The 15,047-nt window shown below is 42.7% G+C and overlaps 1 protein-coding gene across 1 annotated transcript in view; it reads left to right on the top strand.

Annotated features, from left to right (window-relative positions):
- The window catches only part of LOC113407016 (epidermal growth factor receptor-like), a 210,413-nt gene that overhangs the window by 134,373 nt on the left and 60,993 nt on the right, over window positions 1-15,047 (top strand). The window contains exons 2-4 of the mRNA XM_026654081.1: window positions 9,687-9,838; window positions 11,745-11,937; window positions 12,656-12,790. Coding sequence (XP_026509866.1) covers window positions 9,687-9,838; window positions 11,745-11,937; window positions 12,656-12,790 — 480 coding nt within the window. The remainder of the gene's footprint in view (window positions 1-9,686; window positions 9,839-11,744; window positions 11,938-12,655; window positions 12,791-15,047) is intronic.

Here is a 15,047-nt window from a genome sequence, read left to right as displayed (position 1 = left end):
GGGGCGCAGCACAGAGCCAGGACAGGCAGGGAGCCTGCCTTAGCCCCGCTGCACCGCTGACTGGGAGCCACCCGAGGTAAGCCCACCCCCCATCCCCGAGCCCCAACCCCCTGCCCCAGACCTGAGTGTCCCCCAAACCCTGAGCTTCCTCCTGCACCCCAAACCTCTCATCCCCAGCCCCACTCCAGAGCCTGCACCCTAAGCCAGAGCCCTCACCCCCTGCAACCCAACCCCACCCCAGAGCCCACACCCCCAGCCCAGAGCCTGTACCACCTCCTGCATCCCAACCCCCTGCCTCAACCCGCAGCCCCCTCCCACACTCTGAATCCCTGGGACCCCACCCACCCAGCCTGGAGTCCCCTCCTTCACCCCAAAACCCTCATCTCCAGCCCCACCCCAGAGCCCACACCCCCTCCTGCACCTTATCTCCCTGCCCAAGCCAGGAGCCCGCTCCCGCACCCTGAACCCCTCATTTCTGGCCCCACCCCAGAGCCCACACCCTCAGTTAGAGCCCTCATCTCCTCCTGCACCCCAGCCCCCTACCCCAGCCCAGTGAAAGTGAGTGAGGGTGTTGGACAGCGAACCACCGAGGGAAGGGGAATGTAGTGAGTGAGGGGAGGGGCTTCGGGGCAGGGGTGGGGCTAGGGTGATCGGTTTTGTGTGATTAGAAAGTTGGCAACCCTACTGAGGAGTTGAGAAAGCAGAAAGTGTGTTTTTGTGCTTATGTGTCACGGTGTGGAGAGAGAGACACACACACACGCACATAAATACAGTCACAGTATTATATACATGTCTGAGAGTGTGCACACACACTGAGCAGCATTTAATGAAAAACTATTTCTTTTCATTGAATTTTTTCCCCACCACCCCTCTTAAAGAAGTAGAATCAGTTACAGGCAACACAGATATTAGGACACAAAGTACTGTTATCTCTACTGTCCTTCACAGGCAGCTATGTCTGGAACAGTAGCCTTGGAAGATATTATTCTTCCATAGAATCCTGAACTCTATCAGAAGCAAAATTATCTCTCTCTCTCTCTCTCTCTCCCCCCCCGCCGCCCCAACCACCACCACCACCACCCTTGCAGAGAGAGAGAGAGAGGACAATTTGTAAATAGTTTGGCAGGGGTAGACGGCAGAATACAGAAATGTGCTTCCGTTGTCCTCCAAGTTTTGAGTTACTTTCAATAAAGGCTGAAAATGCTGTAGGGAAAATAAATGAATTTATGAGGACTAGTAATGTAGGATTATAGGTAATACATGAAGTGAGGAAATTGACCCAAGTGTCTCTGAAATCACCTTGTTAGATTATTTATTTTGTCATGTTTCAAAGCTGGGGGGAAAGCTGCGCATCATGAGCTGCAAAATGTAGACTGAAACAGATGATGGAGATTGATGGTAATTTGGTTTCATGGCATTCCCAAGGCTCATTTGAGGTCTTAGGAAAACATGCACAACAGGATTTGTACTGCAGTAATTGGAGACTTTCTGAAAAATTTAAAAAATGTTTCCATTTGTATTAGGACTGGGGACCAGTTTTTAACTCTGAGTTTTAATGCACATGGGGATATTACTCTTGAGTCAAATAGCAATTTACAGATGACAACCTCTTAATTGGGTGGCTGGATTCTGCCTTGCTGAAGCCCTCTGTATTTGGAGGCTTTAGAAAATGTCTTCATGAAATTATTTGGTCTCACTCCACTTCTTTGTGCATCACCACGGTTGTCAGTAATTGGCCCTCTTGCTGACAGTCTTACAGAGGATTGAGACTAAGCTCTTTTCTTAAGGTCAAGGTTGTGACACCTTGGTGGGACAAGGAAGAGAAACCTGCATTTATTTCTGTGGGTAAACAGAGGAATTTAGTCTCCAGGGCTGTCAGCCCCATACCTGTCACAAGCACTAAAATTCAATTGATTTATATTTTAAATAAAATAGACACCTCTGGATGATGTCTTGTGACTGTTTCATCTTTGCTTACTTGGGGTGGTGTTAATTTCAGCCTATGCAGTGCTAATTGGGCTCACTGTCCTTGGGTCTCCTGCATAAGGGTTAAATGTTATTCTGCACCTGGCATTTTGAAAAGCTGTTTCCCTGATCATTTCAACCTTATCTGTACATGTCTAGGCTGCTGCATACGAGAGCAGGAGTTGTTCAGTGTTTACATTGGCCTCCACTTACTAAATTTTATTGACAATTCATATTTTTTGTATACTTTATTTTAGAGTGTAATTATGTAATTGCCTAATAAGATACCCACAAAACCTTGGCACTTATAAAGTACAGAGTGTTCTGAGAAAAAAACATCATAAAGGAATATCATACTTTAATTTTATGTGGCATTGTTCATCCTTGAGTAGGTCTCAAGGCACCTTACAAAGACTGATCAACAGCCTCATTATCGCTGTTTTACAGATGGGGTGACTGGGGCTCAGCAAAGCTAAGTGACTTGCCCAGAATCACACAGCTAGTCTGTGGCAGTGTTAGGAACAGAACCCAGACTTCCTGACTTGCAGCCCTCTTCTCAATCCAGCAGATCACAGCTGAACACTTTTGTGTATCTAAAATATTCAGGCTGGCCATATTTGTGTTGTATTCACATTCAGAAAAAAAAGAAAAGTCTGTTTCTTTTAAAGATTAGCCCAGGCCTCAAAGTTCAGATCTGGATCTCAGCTTTCTTAATGTTTGGAGGAACACTGTGACTCAGAGGTTTGATATGGAAATATCTCTTTTTTTTTTTTTTTTTTTTTTTTTTTTTTTTTTTGAGCCCTTTATAAATACAGAATGCTGCAACTGTTTAGGATAAGTGAAAGTTTACACATATGGGCTGTGTATGGAAGTGTATCTAGCACAGTATATAAGGTATCCCAAAAGAGATCAGTACTGTCACTGATGTTTTAAACATGTAAGCACCAGTGGTCTTACCTTAATTCTTTAAAAGGGTGTATGTGGGATCAAAATCTGTCCCTCTGAGTGCAAGAGAATGTGAATACATCCAGATTTCAAGAGGTTAATTCATTGTATATTTCTCTCTCACACATGCATCCTGCTGAAATCTCTGTTTAGAGACATGAATCCTGCATTGTCTGTGTATATGTCCTTCACAAATCCAGGTTTTTGTGGACGAGACAACATTATACTCCATTATAATCGAACAGATGTAGAGTATCAAGATGTATTGTTTAGTCTTCACAAATTTATTATAATAAAAACTTTTTTTTCTCTTCTCTGGCCAAAACGAATGTTTTAGAACAGAGTTAAAATGACAGCATCACATTCAGAAAATGATAGGGTTTGTCTTCTCAGAGTATAAAGCAAAGTATTGGAGATTAATGGCACTATTCATAAAAAGTTACTACGCCATTTCCCTCTCTTTCAAAACATTTTATTTGGGAAATTTTTCAAGTGCTTCTTTAAAAATTAGTAATTTAGTGGGTTTGGCAGGGAGGGTTGTTTTGGTTTTAATTATTCTTCTTACCTAATTTACCCAGCACAAAAATGATGAGCCAGATCCTCAGCTGGTGTAAATTGGCATAAAGAGGACTCAGTAGAACTAGATCTACTTACATCAACTGAGGATCTTGCCCTGTATCTTCTGTGCAAACAGAAGTCAAGGAAAAGTTGCTATAAGATGGCCCTAAACCTCTTACTATCACTAGGAACACTGGTGGCTGAGGCCTCCCAAAGAGTGTCAAACAGTTCCCTTCCTTACAGCAGGTGACTACATACCCTTGCTTGGGGGAAATCTTTATTGCAGTATTGTGTCATTCTGTGCTCCTCTGAGGCTGATGGTGTTCTTGTTTTGATCCATGGCTTATGACAATCTGTGTTGAAAGTTGTCAAATCTTTCCCTACCTCCAAAATGCTGGGAAGGAAGTGGGTGCTGGGATGCCTATCAGAATGCTATCCCTGGACCCTGTTTTGAAGCTCCATCATTTGTATCAGGCCTGTGCTCATACATGTCCATACCACCCAGGCACTGGTGCTGGAAGGGAAAAAGGAGCGCTCTCGCCCTCTTTTTCCATCCCCTGAGACTATTACAGGGATATCTGCTACTCTCCAGCCTCTGTGTTTTGGGTCTTCCCATTGACCAGCTCCAGCATCTGAGGTTCCCTGTAGCTTTCACAAGAGGCATCAGAAGAGGGAAATCAGAAGATTCTTGTCAGCATCCCCCCTTTCCACAGGAGCTTATACAGCACCAATGAAATCAACCAGGTTCTTGCTGATTTCTGCACCCACTCAGCAGCAGCAGATGCACAGAGCTGTTTTGCTGCAGAGTCAGGAAAACTGCACTTCATTGGTTCTCTTTTGGAAGGCTTCCGTTGCAACCATAAGAACTAGAAATGTACTTTTTTAAATTAAAGAGTAGATTCTGCAGAAATTGATGGGTTAGGTGTCCTTACTTGCCACAGGCAGGATTTTCAAGCCCTGACAATCATTTGTTGGCAGACACGCAGCAGATATCTTGGTAAAATGGTACAATGGGATTTGGAGCCAGTTTTGTCAGTTCTAATAGAGCTCCAAACTACCTTTAAGCTAGAAAAAGACATAAATTAACTTATTCAGAGATCGTTAATGTAAATCTCTGAAAGGTGAACTACTAACTCAGTAATATTTGTGATTTCAGTGGCTGATTTAAAATTCTTGAATACTTTGTTGGTCAGTGAACACAGGCAGGGTGCCATGAATGAGTGCTCCTCTAGGGGAGAGTCCTGCTTATTGTGTGTCAAGTTCTGAAGATCAGTGTAGGTTGATAGTCTTGGAGCCAAAGTAGCCTAACCTAAGCTTTGTTTGCTACTGATCATCTGTATTGGACTGGGTGCAAAGAGATCATTTTAAATGCACACCATTTTAGGGTCAGATCTTCCACCTACACCCATTTATGCCAGCTGAGAATCAGGTTCTTTAATATGAAGTTTTAAGAGATATCATTTCAGTTGGCCGAGGAAAACAAAAGGACAAAATTTTGCTTGTACATCTCCATAGCAAATCTCAACTCAATGACACATTCTGCAGTGTATTTCAGTACTAAGTAGTGTTTCCATCTCTCTGCCTTTCTAATATGACTGTCCTGTGGTGGGAGAGGCCCATCGTATGACTCCTGTGATAATTCACAGTTCTCATGCTTGAGTCAAAAGGACTCAAGGCAACTTCTTAAACATGTAAAAGTTGGGGATGCTGAAGTTTGAAATCAGAGTTGAAATATCTTGTCTGATTAAGGGATTTTTCAATCAACAAAACAATCTAGTTCTGAAGCAAATATGAAAGGGACGCGTATTACTCTTGATCCTCTCACACACTGTGTAGACATCAATGAGAATTGTGTGTGTGGTTCAAAGACCGTAAGTAACCTTAAACATATAGCTATCTAGCTATCTTCAAGACACCACTGACTTCCTGAGGAAACTACAATCCTTTGGTGATCTTCCAGAAAACACCGTCCTAGCCACTATGGATGTAGAAGCCCTCTACACCAATATTCCACACAAAGATGGACTACAGGCCATCAGGAATAGCATCCCCGATATCATCACGGCAAACCTGGTGGCTGAATTTTGTGACTTTGTCCTCACCCACAACTATTTCAGATTTGGGGACAATTTATACCTTCAAGTCAGCGGGACTGCTATGGGTACCCGCACGACCCCTCAGTATGCCAACATTTTTATGGCTGACTTAGAACAACGCTTCCTCAGCTCTTGTCCCCTTACGCCCCTACTCTACTTGCGCCACATTGATGACATCATCATCATCTGAACCCATGGGAAGGAGGCCCTTGAGGAATTCCACCAAGATTTCGAGGAATTCCACCCTACCACCAACCTCAGCCTGGACCAATCCACACAAGAGGTCCACTTCCTAGACACTACAGTGCTAATAAGCGATGGTCACATAAACACCACCCTATACCGGAAACCTACTGACTGCTATACTTACCTACATACCTCCAGCTTTCATCCAGACCACATCACAAGATCCATTGTCTACAGCCAAGCTCTAAGATACAACCGCATTTGCTTCGATCCCTCAGACAGAGACAAACACCTACAGAATCTCTATCAAGCATTCTTAAAACAGCAGTACCCACCTGGTGAAGTGAAGAAACAGATTGACAGAGCCAGAAGGGTACCGAGAAGTCACCTACTACAAGACAAGCCCAACAAAGAATGTAACAGAATGCCACTAGCCATCACCTACAGCCCCCAACTAAAACCTCTCTAGCGCATCATTAAGGATCTACAACCTATCCTGAAGGACGATCCCTCACTCTCACAGACTTTGGGAGACAGGCCAGTCCTCGCCTACAGACAGCCCCTCAACCTGAAGCAAATACTCACCAGCAACTACAAACCACACAACAAAAATACCAACCCAGGAACCAAACCCTGCTACAAACCCCAGTGCCAACTTTGTCCACATATCTATTCAAGGGACACCATCATAGGACCTAACCACATCAGTCACACCATCCGGGGCTCGTTCACCTGCACATCTACCAATGTGATATATGCCATCATGTGCCAGCAATGCCCCTCTGCCATGTACATTGGCCAAACCGGACACTTTCTACGCAAAAGAATAAATGGACACAAATCTGACATCAGGAATCATAACATTCAAAAACCAGTAGGAGAACACTTCAGTCTCTCTGGTCACTCAATAACAGACCTAAAAGTGGCAATTCTTCAACAACAAAAACTTCAAAAACAGACTCCAATGAGAAACTGCAGAACTGGAATTAATTTGCAAACTGGATACCATCAGATTAGGCCCGAATGAAGACTTGGAGTGGTTGGGTCATTACAAAACCTAAACTTAATTTCCCCAATACTAATTTCTCCCTACTGTTACTCACGCCTTCTTGTCAACTGTCTATAATGGGCCACTCTCTTACCACTTCAAAAGTTATTTTTCCTCCCTTGGTATCCTGCTGTTAATTGAATTGTCTCGTCAGACTGACCTCACACTTGGTAAAGCAACCCCCATTCTTTCATGTATTTATAACTGCTCCTGTATTTTTCACTTCATGCATCTGATGAAGTGGGTTCTAGCCCATGAAAGCTTATGCCCAAATAAATTTGTTAGTCTCTAAGGTGCCACAAGGACTTCTCTTTGTTTTTGCTGATACAGACTAACACAGCTACCACTCTGAAACAGTTCAGTGACATGAGGTTTACATTATGTAATTATAGTGGACCCTATTAAAAAGTTTGCTATCAGTTGCCACACAACAATATCACATACCACCATATTATCCTATACTTATCGCTGTGATACATGAGCCAATCACCTATTTTAAATATAGGCAAAGTAGTGTGGTATCTGATATCATTTTGTGCTGGCTGTGGGTAAAGGATAACTCCTTAATGGTGATCACTGTACTGAAAAATAAAAATGTGTTCATTTTTAGCTCTGCTTTATTAGGCTATTCTTTCTATTACAAAAACATCCATTGTGGAGTGAATCTTGTACAGGTGTCGTTTCTGCATCCCTGGCTCTAACATCCTGGTTGTTTCCTTAGCTTGTATTGATTCTTCCCTAAGCACAAAAAAAACTCATCCCCCCCCTCACCCCCCCGCCCCTGGAGCGCCACTTTACCGCGTTATATCCGAATTCGTGTTATATCAGCTCGCGTTATATCGGGCTAGAGGTGTACATGAAGTCGCTCCTGCTTTGCAACAGTATGGGTGAGCTCAGAATTGGCCCTCGATCTGCATTTGTAAGGTGGCTGGCACCGAAGTGTTCACAGTGTTTGAATGTGTATTGTTTCATGCGCCGTTCTACTTCTCTCACTTTTGTTGGTGTGGTACGGAGATATGTTTTAATTTTAGCTATGGAAAAATAACCTGAGGAATGATGGGATGAATGGGGCGTGGGGGTAGGGAGTGGTCAGAGAGGGTTCTGTTATGTAATACTGAATTGAACAGTTAGATGACAAAGCATTTCACACAAAAGCACTTGAAGTGCCATTCTTTTGTTATGGTTAAATGCACTGGTGCAAATTTTTGACAGTTCCACTAGTTTTGCTAAAAAGGGGATAATAGAATGCCAAGCAAGTACTAATTTTTCCTTTGCCCCATCCTAAACATACATAACCTCAGCAGTGCTCTGTGTGGAGCCACTTGGCTCCCCACTGAAAATGCAGACTTAGGCATCATTAAGTACTTTTGTGCTCCAAGGCAAAAGTATGTCAGTACAACTCTCTCATCAATCAGGCATCCAAATGTTTATCATGGGCTAGAGCTGTGTGAACCCTGCAGGACTCAGTTTGTTTGGGATTCCCAAGCTGAATCCTGCAGCTTTGATTGGCAGGGGCAGGCAGCAAAACAACCCCTGTCGGCTTGCGTGGAGAATTGGGGTTCAATAAACTCAATATGTTCCATTGCCCTCACTGTGTACCCTCGTATCTCTCACCTCTGGCTTTTGAGCATGTGTCAGGTGGTCACTGGCTTTGCCTAAAGCAGCCCAGAAAGGAGCTTCAGGCCATTCAGAATATGTCGTTTCCCCAATCCATAAAGACTCTTCTGAGGGACAGGACCTTCTTTGACCCCCAGGTTGTGGCATGGAGTCATAAGCCTGCAGCTTCTACTACTTTTGAGCTGGAACTGAAGGAAGCCCTATATTTCTTTTAATGGTCTTACAGGGCACAGTTGTTTGGAAATGCCTAGGGCTCCCTGTCTAATGCACAAGGCATTATGGGGTTTCTGTCAGCCTCAGCTGAGCAGAATGTGAGGCTGGCAGCAGCAAGCCTGAACAGCTAATAGTCAGCACTCCCTTCTGTTCAGTGGAATGGAAGAACTTGATGGCTCTAAATTCCTGACTTCATGTGTTCTAATGTGAAGAGTGACCGTAGGCATAGCATTTTGGGGTTCCATGTCTCAGTAAATTTAATACAAATGTGTTTAATACACAAGTAAAAATCTAATTTTTTTTTTCTAACTTCCAGTCATAAAGCTGGGATCTGAAAGTAATGCTGGGTCTTTATCTTGCATCATCATCAGTATATTGCCTCTTTATCATCAGTAATACATTGCCTAGGCCAAATTATGCCCTTAATTACGTTTGTGAAGCATTATTAGATTGCCTTGTGAGGTTGCACAGGTATAAACAAGGGCCTAATTTGAACTGCAGTATTTTTTTTTCTGAAGATGATGCATTAGAAGGACACAGTCTGATAAGTTTGTAGCATTGGGAGTTTAGAGGAAAAGACAACCCACCTACCCTCCCACAACAGCAATTGGAGCAAATTTCAATGCCATAAAAATCCACACCATCCTTTTTAGTCCCTTTTTGGAGCGGGGTTCCATTTTAATAGAGGTTGATGACATTAAATCCATGGCCATTCACCATGGATTTTAATTTTGTTTCAGGTACAAAACTCCTGGGGCTGCTTAGATCGGGGTCCCAAAATCAGAAGCTGCCCACTGGGCTCTCTCCATGACAAAAAGTAGATGATGGAGGGATATTCATTTTGATCTATCTCTAATCTTGAGGAATGTTGCACATTCCTAACCAATTACAGTTATTAGGTAGCGGGAAACGCAATAGAGAGGTGGTATAGTTTTTCATGACAATCTGCGCTTACACTTCATTTATACTGATTTAATGCTTGTAAAGGTGGCTGGACAGTAGCTGCCCATTCTGTATGTGTCCATCCTTGTTTCATGCTGCTTTCTTTCTCCCCACAGTTTGCCAAGGAACAAATAACAAGCTGACCCAGCTGGGGAACATGGAGGACCATTTCACCAGCCTGCAAAGGATGTATAACAATTGTGAGGTGGTGCTTGGCAATCTGGAGATCACATATGTGACACACGATCATGATCTTTCATTCCTGAAGGTTAGTGTAGCTAATCACATTGCTCTGATCCAGCACACAATGTGCATTGGTGAGATGTGCACAACCTCAAGAGAGGTTAACTCCTAATCGAGATATTTTTCTAGTCTGATGAGTTACCTGTTTAAGGAATTGAATTGTTTTTGAAGGTGAAGGGTCAAGATATATATAAAATGTGGTGACAAATGTAAAACCTGTTCAAACACATAGTTACTGATTGTCAATTAGAGACATCACAGAATGGAATTCTAAAATACCGGTCTACCCTAGGATACACTGTACTTGTATCAATGATTTCACAGCACCTAGCAAGCAGTTTTTCTCATGCTCATCACCCACTGCTCAAAAGTAATTATTTTAAATGGGAAAAGTATTGCACTCCTGCTCCCCTTCCCCCCCATGCTCCCAAGGAAAATGGAAAAAGCTCTGCACTGTGCCCTAAAGATAACCAAATTTGAGGATTGTCAGACCAGTGAAGCAAACTGCAGTGTTGATGGCTCTTCACTGAAAATGACCTATCATTAGCTGGAGCATTCTACTGCCTTGGTGATACCTGGTAAAAGATGTAATCTCCCTAATAACTAGAAACCAAGACATGTAACATCACCATCCATCATTACTTGTGCAATATGTTCCTGCACCAAGTAAGCCAGCTGCGTTCTGTCCAGACAATAATTTTGAGTGACCTTCAAGGATAATCCTAGACAATAATGCATGAACTACTTTCCATTACTACATTTGTCTCGTGCTCATGTCCATGCACAAGTGAATGAACTATTGTTGGGAGGGAATGGAAAAGAAAGGGACATAAATATTTTACTGGATGTATTGAAAAAAGTGCTTTCTGGCATGGTGCAACCAGATAGCACAGGAAGGTTGTGGAACAGCTGGGAGTAGAACCAGGGCCGGCTCCAGGGTTTTTGCTGCCCCAAGCAGCAAAAAGAAAAAAAGAAAAGAAAAAAAAGCCGTGATCGCAATCGCGATCTCTACTGCCGCCGCGTCAGTCTTCGGCAGCAATTCGGCGGCTGGTCCTTCACTCCTAGAGGGAGTGAGGGACCCACTGCCGTATTGCCGCCGAAGAGCCGGACATGCCACCCCTCTCCGTTGGCCGCCCCAAGCACCTGCTTGCTGGGCTGGTGCCTGGAGCCGGCCCTGAGTAGAACTCAGCTCTCCTGACTGCCAGTTTGATACCTTACACACTAGATCAGTGGTTCTCAAACTGTGGGTTGGGACCCCAAAGTGGGTCGTGACCCCATTTTAATGGGGTTGCCAGGGCTGGTGTTAGACTGGCTGGGGCTGAAGCCTGAGCCCCACTGCTCAGGGCCAAAGCCTGAGCCCCACCACCCGGGGCTCAGGCTTCGGCTTCAGCCCTGGGCTGCGGGGCTCAGGTTACAGGCTCCCTGCCTGGGGATGAAGCCCTTGGGCTTTGCTTTGGGGCCCCCCTTCCCAGGATGATGGGGCTCGGGCTTTGGCCCCTCTGCCGGGAGCAGCGGGGCTCGGATGGGCTCAGGCTTCAGTCCACTCTCCTGGGGTCATGTAGTAATTTTTGTTGTCAGAAGGGGGTCGCGGTGCAATGAAGTTTGAGAAGCCCTGCACTAGATCATCCTTCCTCAGATTTGTGCTTTTGAAATAATGTGTTTTCAATACTCAGTTTATTTCGTGCTTGGTTATCAGGTTACAATATTTTTGAATGCAGAGAGATTATGGGAGTAATTATATTAAATGTAGCTCACCTGTGTGTAAAAAAATAAAGAGCTGTGGGTTACCAGAGATGCATGGGTGGGTCACTGATCTGAGTTCTGAGGTGATAATCTCTTCAAATGAATCTTGTTTTCCTCTCAGCAAACAGCTTAGAGAAACAGCTTGACACAATGACACTTAATATTTTGTTCCTTCTGATTTTCCTCAGACCATACAGGAGGTTGCAGGCTACGTGTTAATAGCACTCAACAATGTGGATAGCATTCCACTGGACAATCTCCAGATCATCCGAGGAAACGTGCTTTTTGAGAACTTTTACGCACTGGCAATTTTATCCAATTATCACACAAATATAAATAAAATCAGTGGACTCAAGGAGCTGCCAATGAAACGGTTATCAGGTGAAGTGGTGGGGCAGACAATGTGGTTGTGAACTGTTACTTTATTTGAAGGAAACTCCCAGATCTTTATGAAAAGCTTCATTTAAGAAGCATTGACCTTTAGAGTCCTGTTCCAAATGAGACACTCTGAAGGAAGTTAAATGTAGTTTATTCAAATACCTGCCCACTTTATAACTACCCAGGTTACTGATAGTGATGGAAAGTTCCTTGTTTTACAATGCATAGGCCTAGGACCTCCGGGGGTTAATCCACTTAGGCCCTATAGAATTGCAGAGTAATGAATGTTGGCCCAAAACAGAGATGTTTTTTGTGCCAATTTGAGATGCCTTAGAGGGGGCTTGATTTTCAGAAAGTGTTGAGAACCTCAAAGTGCTTCAATCTGAACACCCAGAAATGGAGACACCGAGAATCACAACTCACTCTTGAAAATTTCAGCCACTTGGTTTTGACACCCAGTTTTGCATTTTGTGCACATCCATAATTTCTATTGGCTTCACTTGGGGGGAAGAGGGTTGGATGTGCAAAGGCTGCAGTACTGGACCCTTATTCGACCCTTATTCGACAGTTAGTTATGCCTTCTTTCAAGTGTAATAAGATATTGTAGAATGTCCTTTTCCATTAACATGGCATCTGATGAGTGTGTTTATCTCCTTTTCATGAAGGAAGAAAGAGAGCGATCATGCAATTGCTTCATTTTTGTCCTGTTTTTCTTTTGCAGAAATTCTTAATGGAGGAGTTAAAATCAGCAACAATCCACAACTGTGCAACATGCACACAGTTCTGTGGGACGACATTATTGATTTGAACAAAAACGTTGTAATGCTGTTGGAAGATCAAAATAATCTGTCTAATTGTAAGTATACATTTAACAAAACAGTAGTCACTCTATTACAGACAGCAGTACCATCAACCTACTTATTGCATTATAGAGCCCCATTTCTGCAAACACTTTTATGTAAATGCATTGACTTCAAATCCTACTCACATAGAAATCATTTATATTTTGTTATTGAATTTACTAGGACCAAGATTTGGACCTAAGAGACTGATCCAAAGCACACTGAAGCCAGTGGATTGGCTCCCATTGATATCAGTGGGCTTTGGGTTGGGCCTTAAATGTGTGCTGCTTCCGTGAAAATGACACACATCAATATAACGCATACATATTTTCTTTGCAATGATTTTAAATTTACAGCGTAAGGCCCTGATTCAGCAAAGCTCTTAAGCGTATGCTTAACTTTAAGCATGTGGGTACTCCCAAGGTGCTTAAATGCGTTGCTGGGTTGAGACCCTAATTCCTATTTGTGAATATCATGAACTCTACACATGGTTTGACAGTATTAGGAAATCTTTGCAAAAATGAAGACCAGAAATGGATAAATAGCGATGCTTTAGATCAGCATGGAGGTAGGTGTAGATTTGAAAGCTTACATGACATGTACCCATGCTTATATCTGACCCAAGCTAGTACTGTTAATCCTTTGTAAGATCTAAATTCAGCTCACAAAATTTTAAGAGGGGGAAAAGAGTTTGTTTTAATTCTTGGGCATTTTTGGCACTACAGTTTGGCACAATGTGTATTTTCTGATCTACTTCAGTTGAGTAATTGACTAAGCACTAGCAGGCACACACTGTTGACATACACTCGGGAACCCCACTGCAGTCAGTGGGATTGCAGGAGGTGTAAGTCAGCAGAGCTTGGCCCTGAGTACTATGGAAATTTTAACCTTTAACTTTTAAACTTGAATCCCTTTGGCCCAACAGTAAATCAGTCAGTTATTAGACAAGTATTGACACTTGTTCAGCTATTTTGGCAGTGAGGGGGTTGGAAAGAGCCACGTGTTATGAGCTGGACAAAACTGTCCTAGAAAGAAATACTCCTTAAATGTCGTGAGTTTCAGATTCATCTGTTCAGGCAGCCATTTTTCTTTTTAAATAATGAGCATGCAAGATAATTGTGTCCCTGGGATTTTACCTGTCATTAGAAAACAAACAAAAATAAAAAGCAAAACAAAGCAACAAAAACAACAATAAAAAAATAAGGGGGTAGGGATAATGACTGGAAGGCCTGTACTAACTTTACAGATCAGTTAGTTTGTTCAGTGGTTTGAGCATTGGCCTGCTAAACCCAGGGTTGTGAGTTCAATAACTGAAGAGGCCACTTAAGGATCTGGGGCAAAATCAGTATTTGGTCTTGCTAGTGAAGGCAGGGGGCTGGACTCGATGACCTTTCAGAGTCCCTTCCAGCTCTATGAGATAGGTATATCTCCATATATTGTTATTTTACCCTTACTTGTTTTCATTAATTGTATGTGTGCTGCATAGTTCAGTGCTGAGAACTACTTTTGTCAGAGCTGTGGAAACAAAAGTAATTAAGTCAGGGTACAAATTACCCTGTGGTTTGAGTAAATGTCGCCAATCGTTTGCAAATACAGTCATATTTGTTTTGTTGTCAGCGATGTATTATTCAAAAACATTGATTTACATGACAAATTACTATCTGGCCATGAGCTCTAACCATACAGAGTTTCAAGGTGAGGAGGCCAGTTAGTCTTTCAGTTTTTAGTTCCCAGAGATGATGTACTCGTTTCATGTTCCATTCTGCCCAGTTCTAGATGCAGATTGCAGATACACATGCTCTTCAAGTTAGGGCTCTAATTCTACCTGCTAACTGACTACCTACACATCTACAGTATCAATAGCAAACACTGATTGGCAAGTTCTTAGTTTTATTTATTTTATATAAGAAATTTTTAAAATTTAGAATTCTGATTTTTCCTTCAGAAAATCAGCTTTGTTAATTCAGCATTATATACAGCATTCTTAACTGAGGTAATAGTCCAATAACATATACATGTGGCTGAAAAGTTTCAGCTAAAAAGGTTGAGCTACTTCTGAGAACAAGATTAGGGAAAAATAAGTAATTTTGGTTTTGTTATAATAATTCTTTCAACCATTTTGTTGAGAAACTCCATACTTTGGAGCAGGCATTTGAAAGTTGTCAGGGAATTGGGGGTGCCTTGATGTCAGGAATGTGCCTTTTGCCATCCCTCTGAACATTCATCCAAATTTAGCCAAGTTATTTATAAGCCTCTGAAAAATCACAGTTC

Source organism: Terrapene carolina, unplaced genomic scaffold (genome assembly GCF_002925995.2).
Source record: "Terrapene carolina triunguis isolate 2854851 unplaced genomic scaffold, T_m_triunguis-2.0 Scaffold180, whole genome shotgun sequence".
Taxonomy (NCBI): Eukaryota; Metazoa; Chordata; order Testudines; family Emydidae; genus Terrapene; species Terrapene triunguis.
This window is presented reverse-complemented; position numbering and strand designations above follow the sequence as displayed.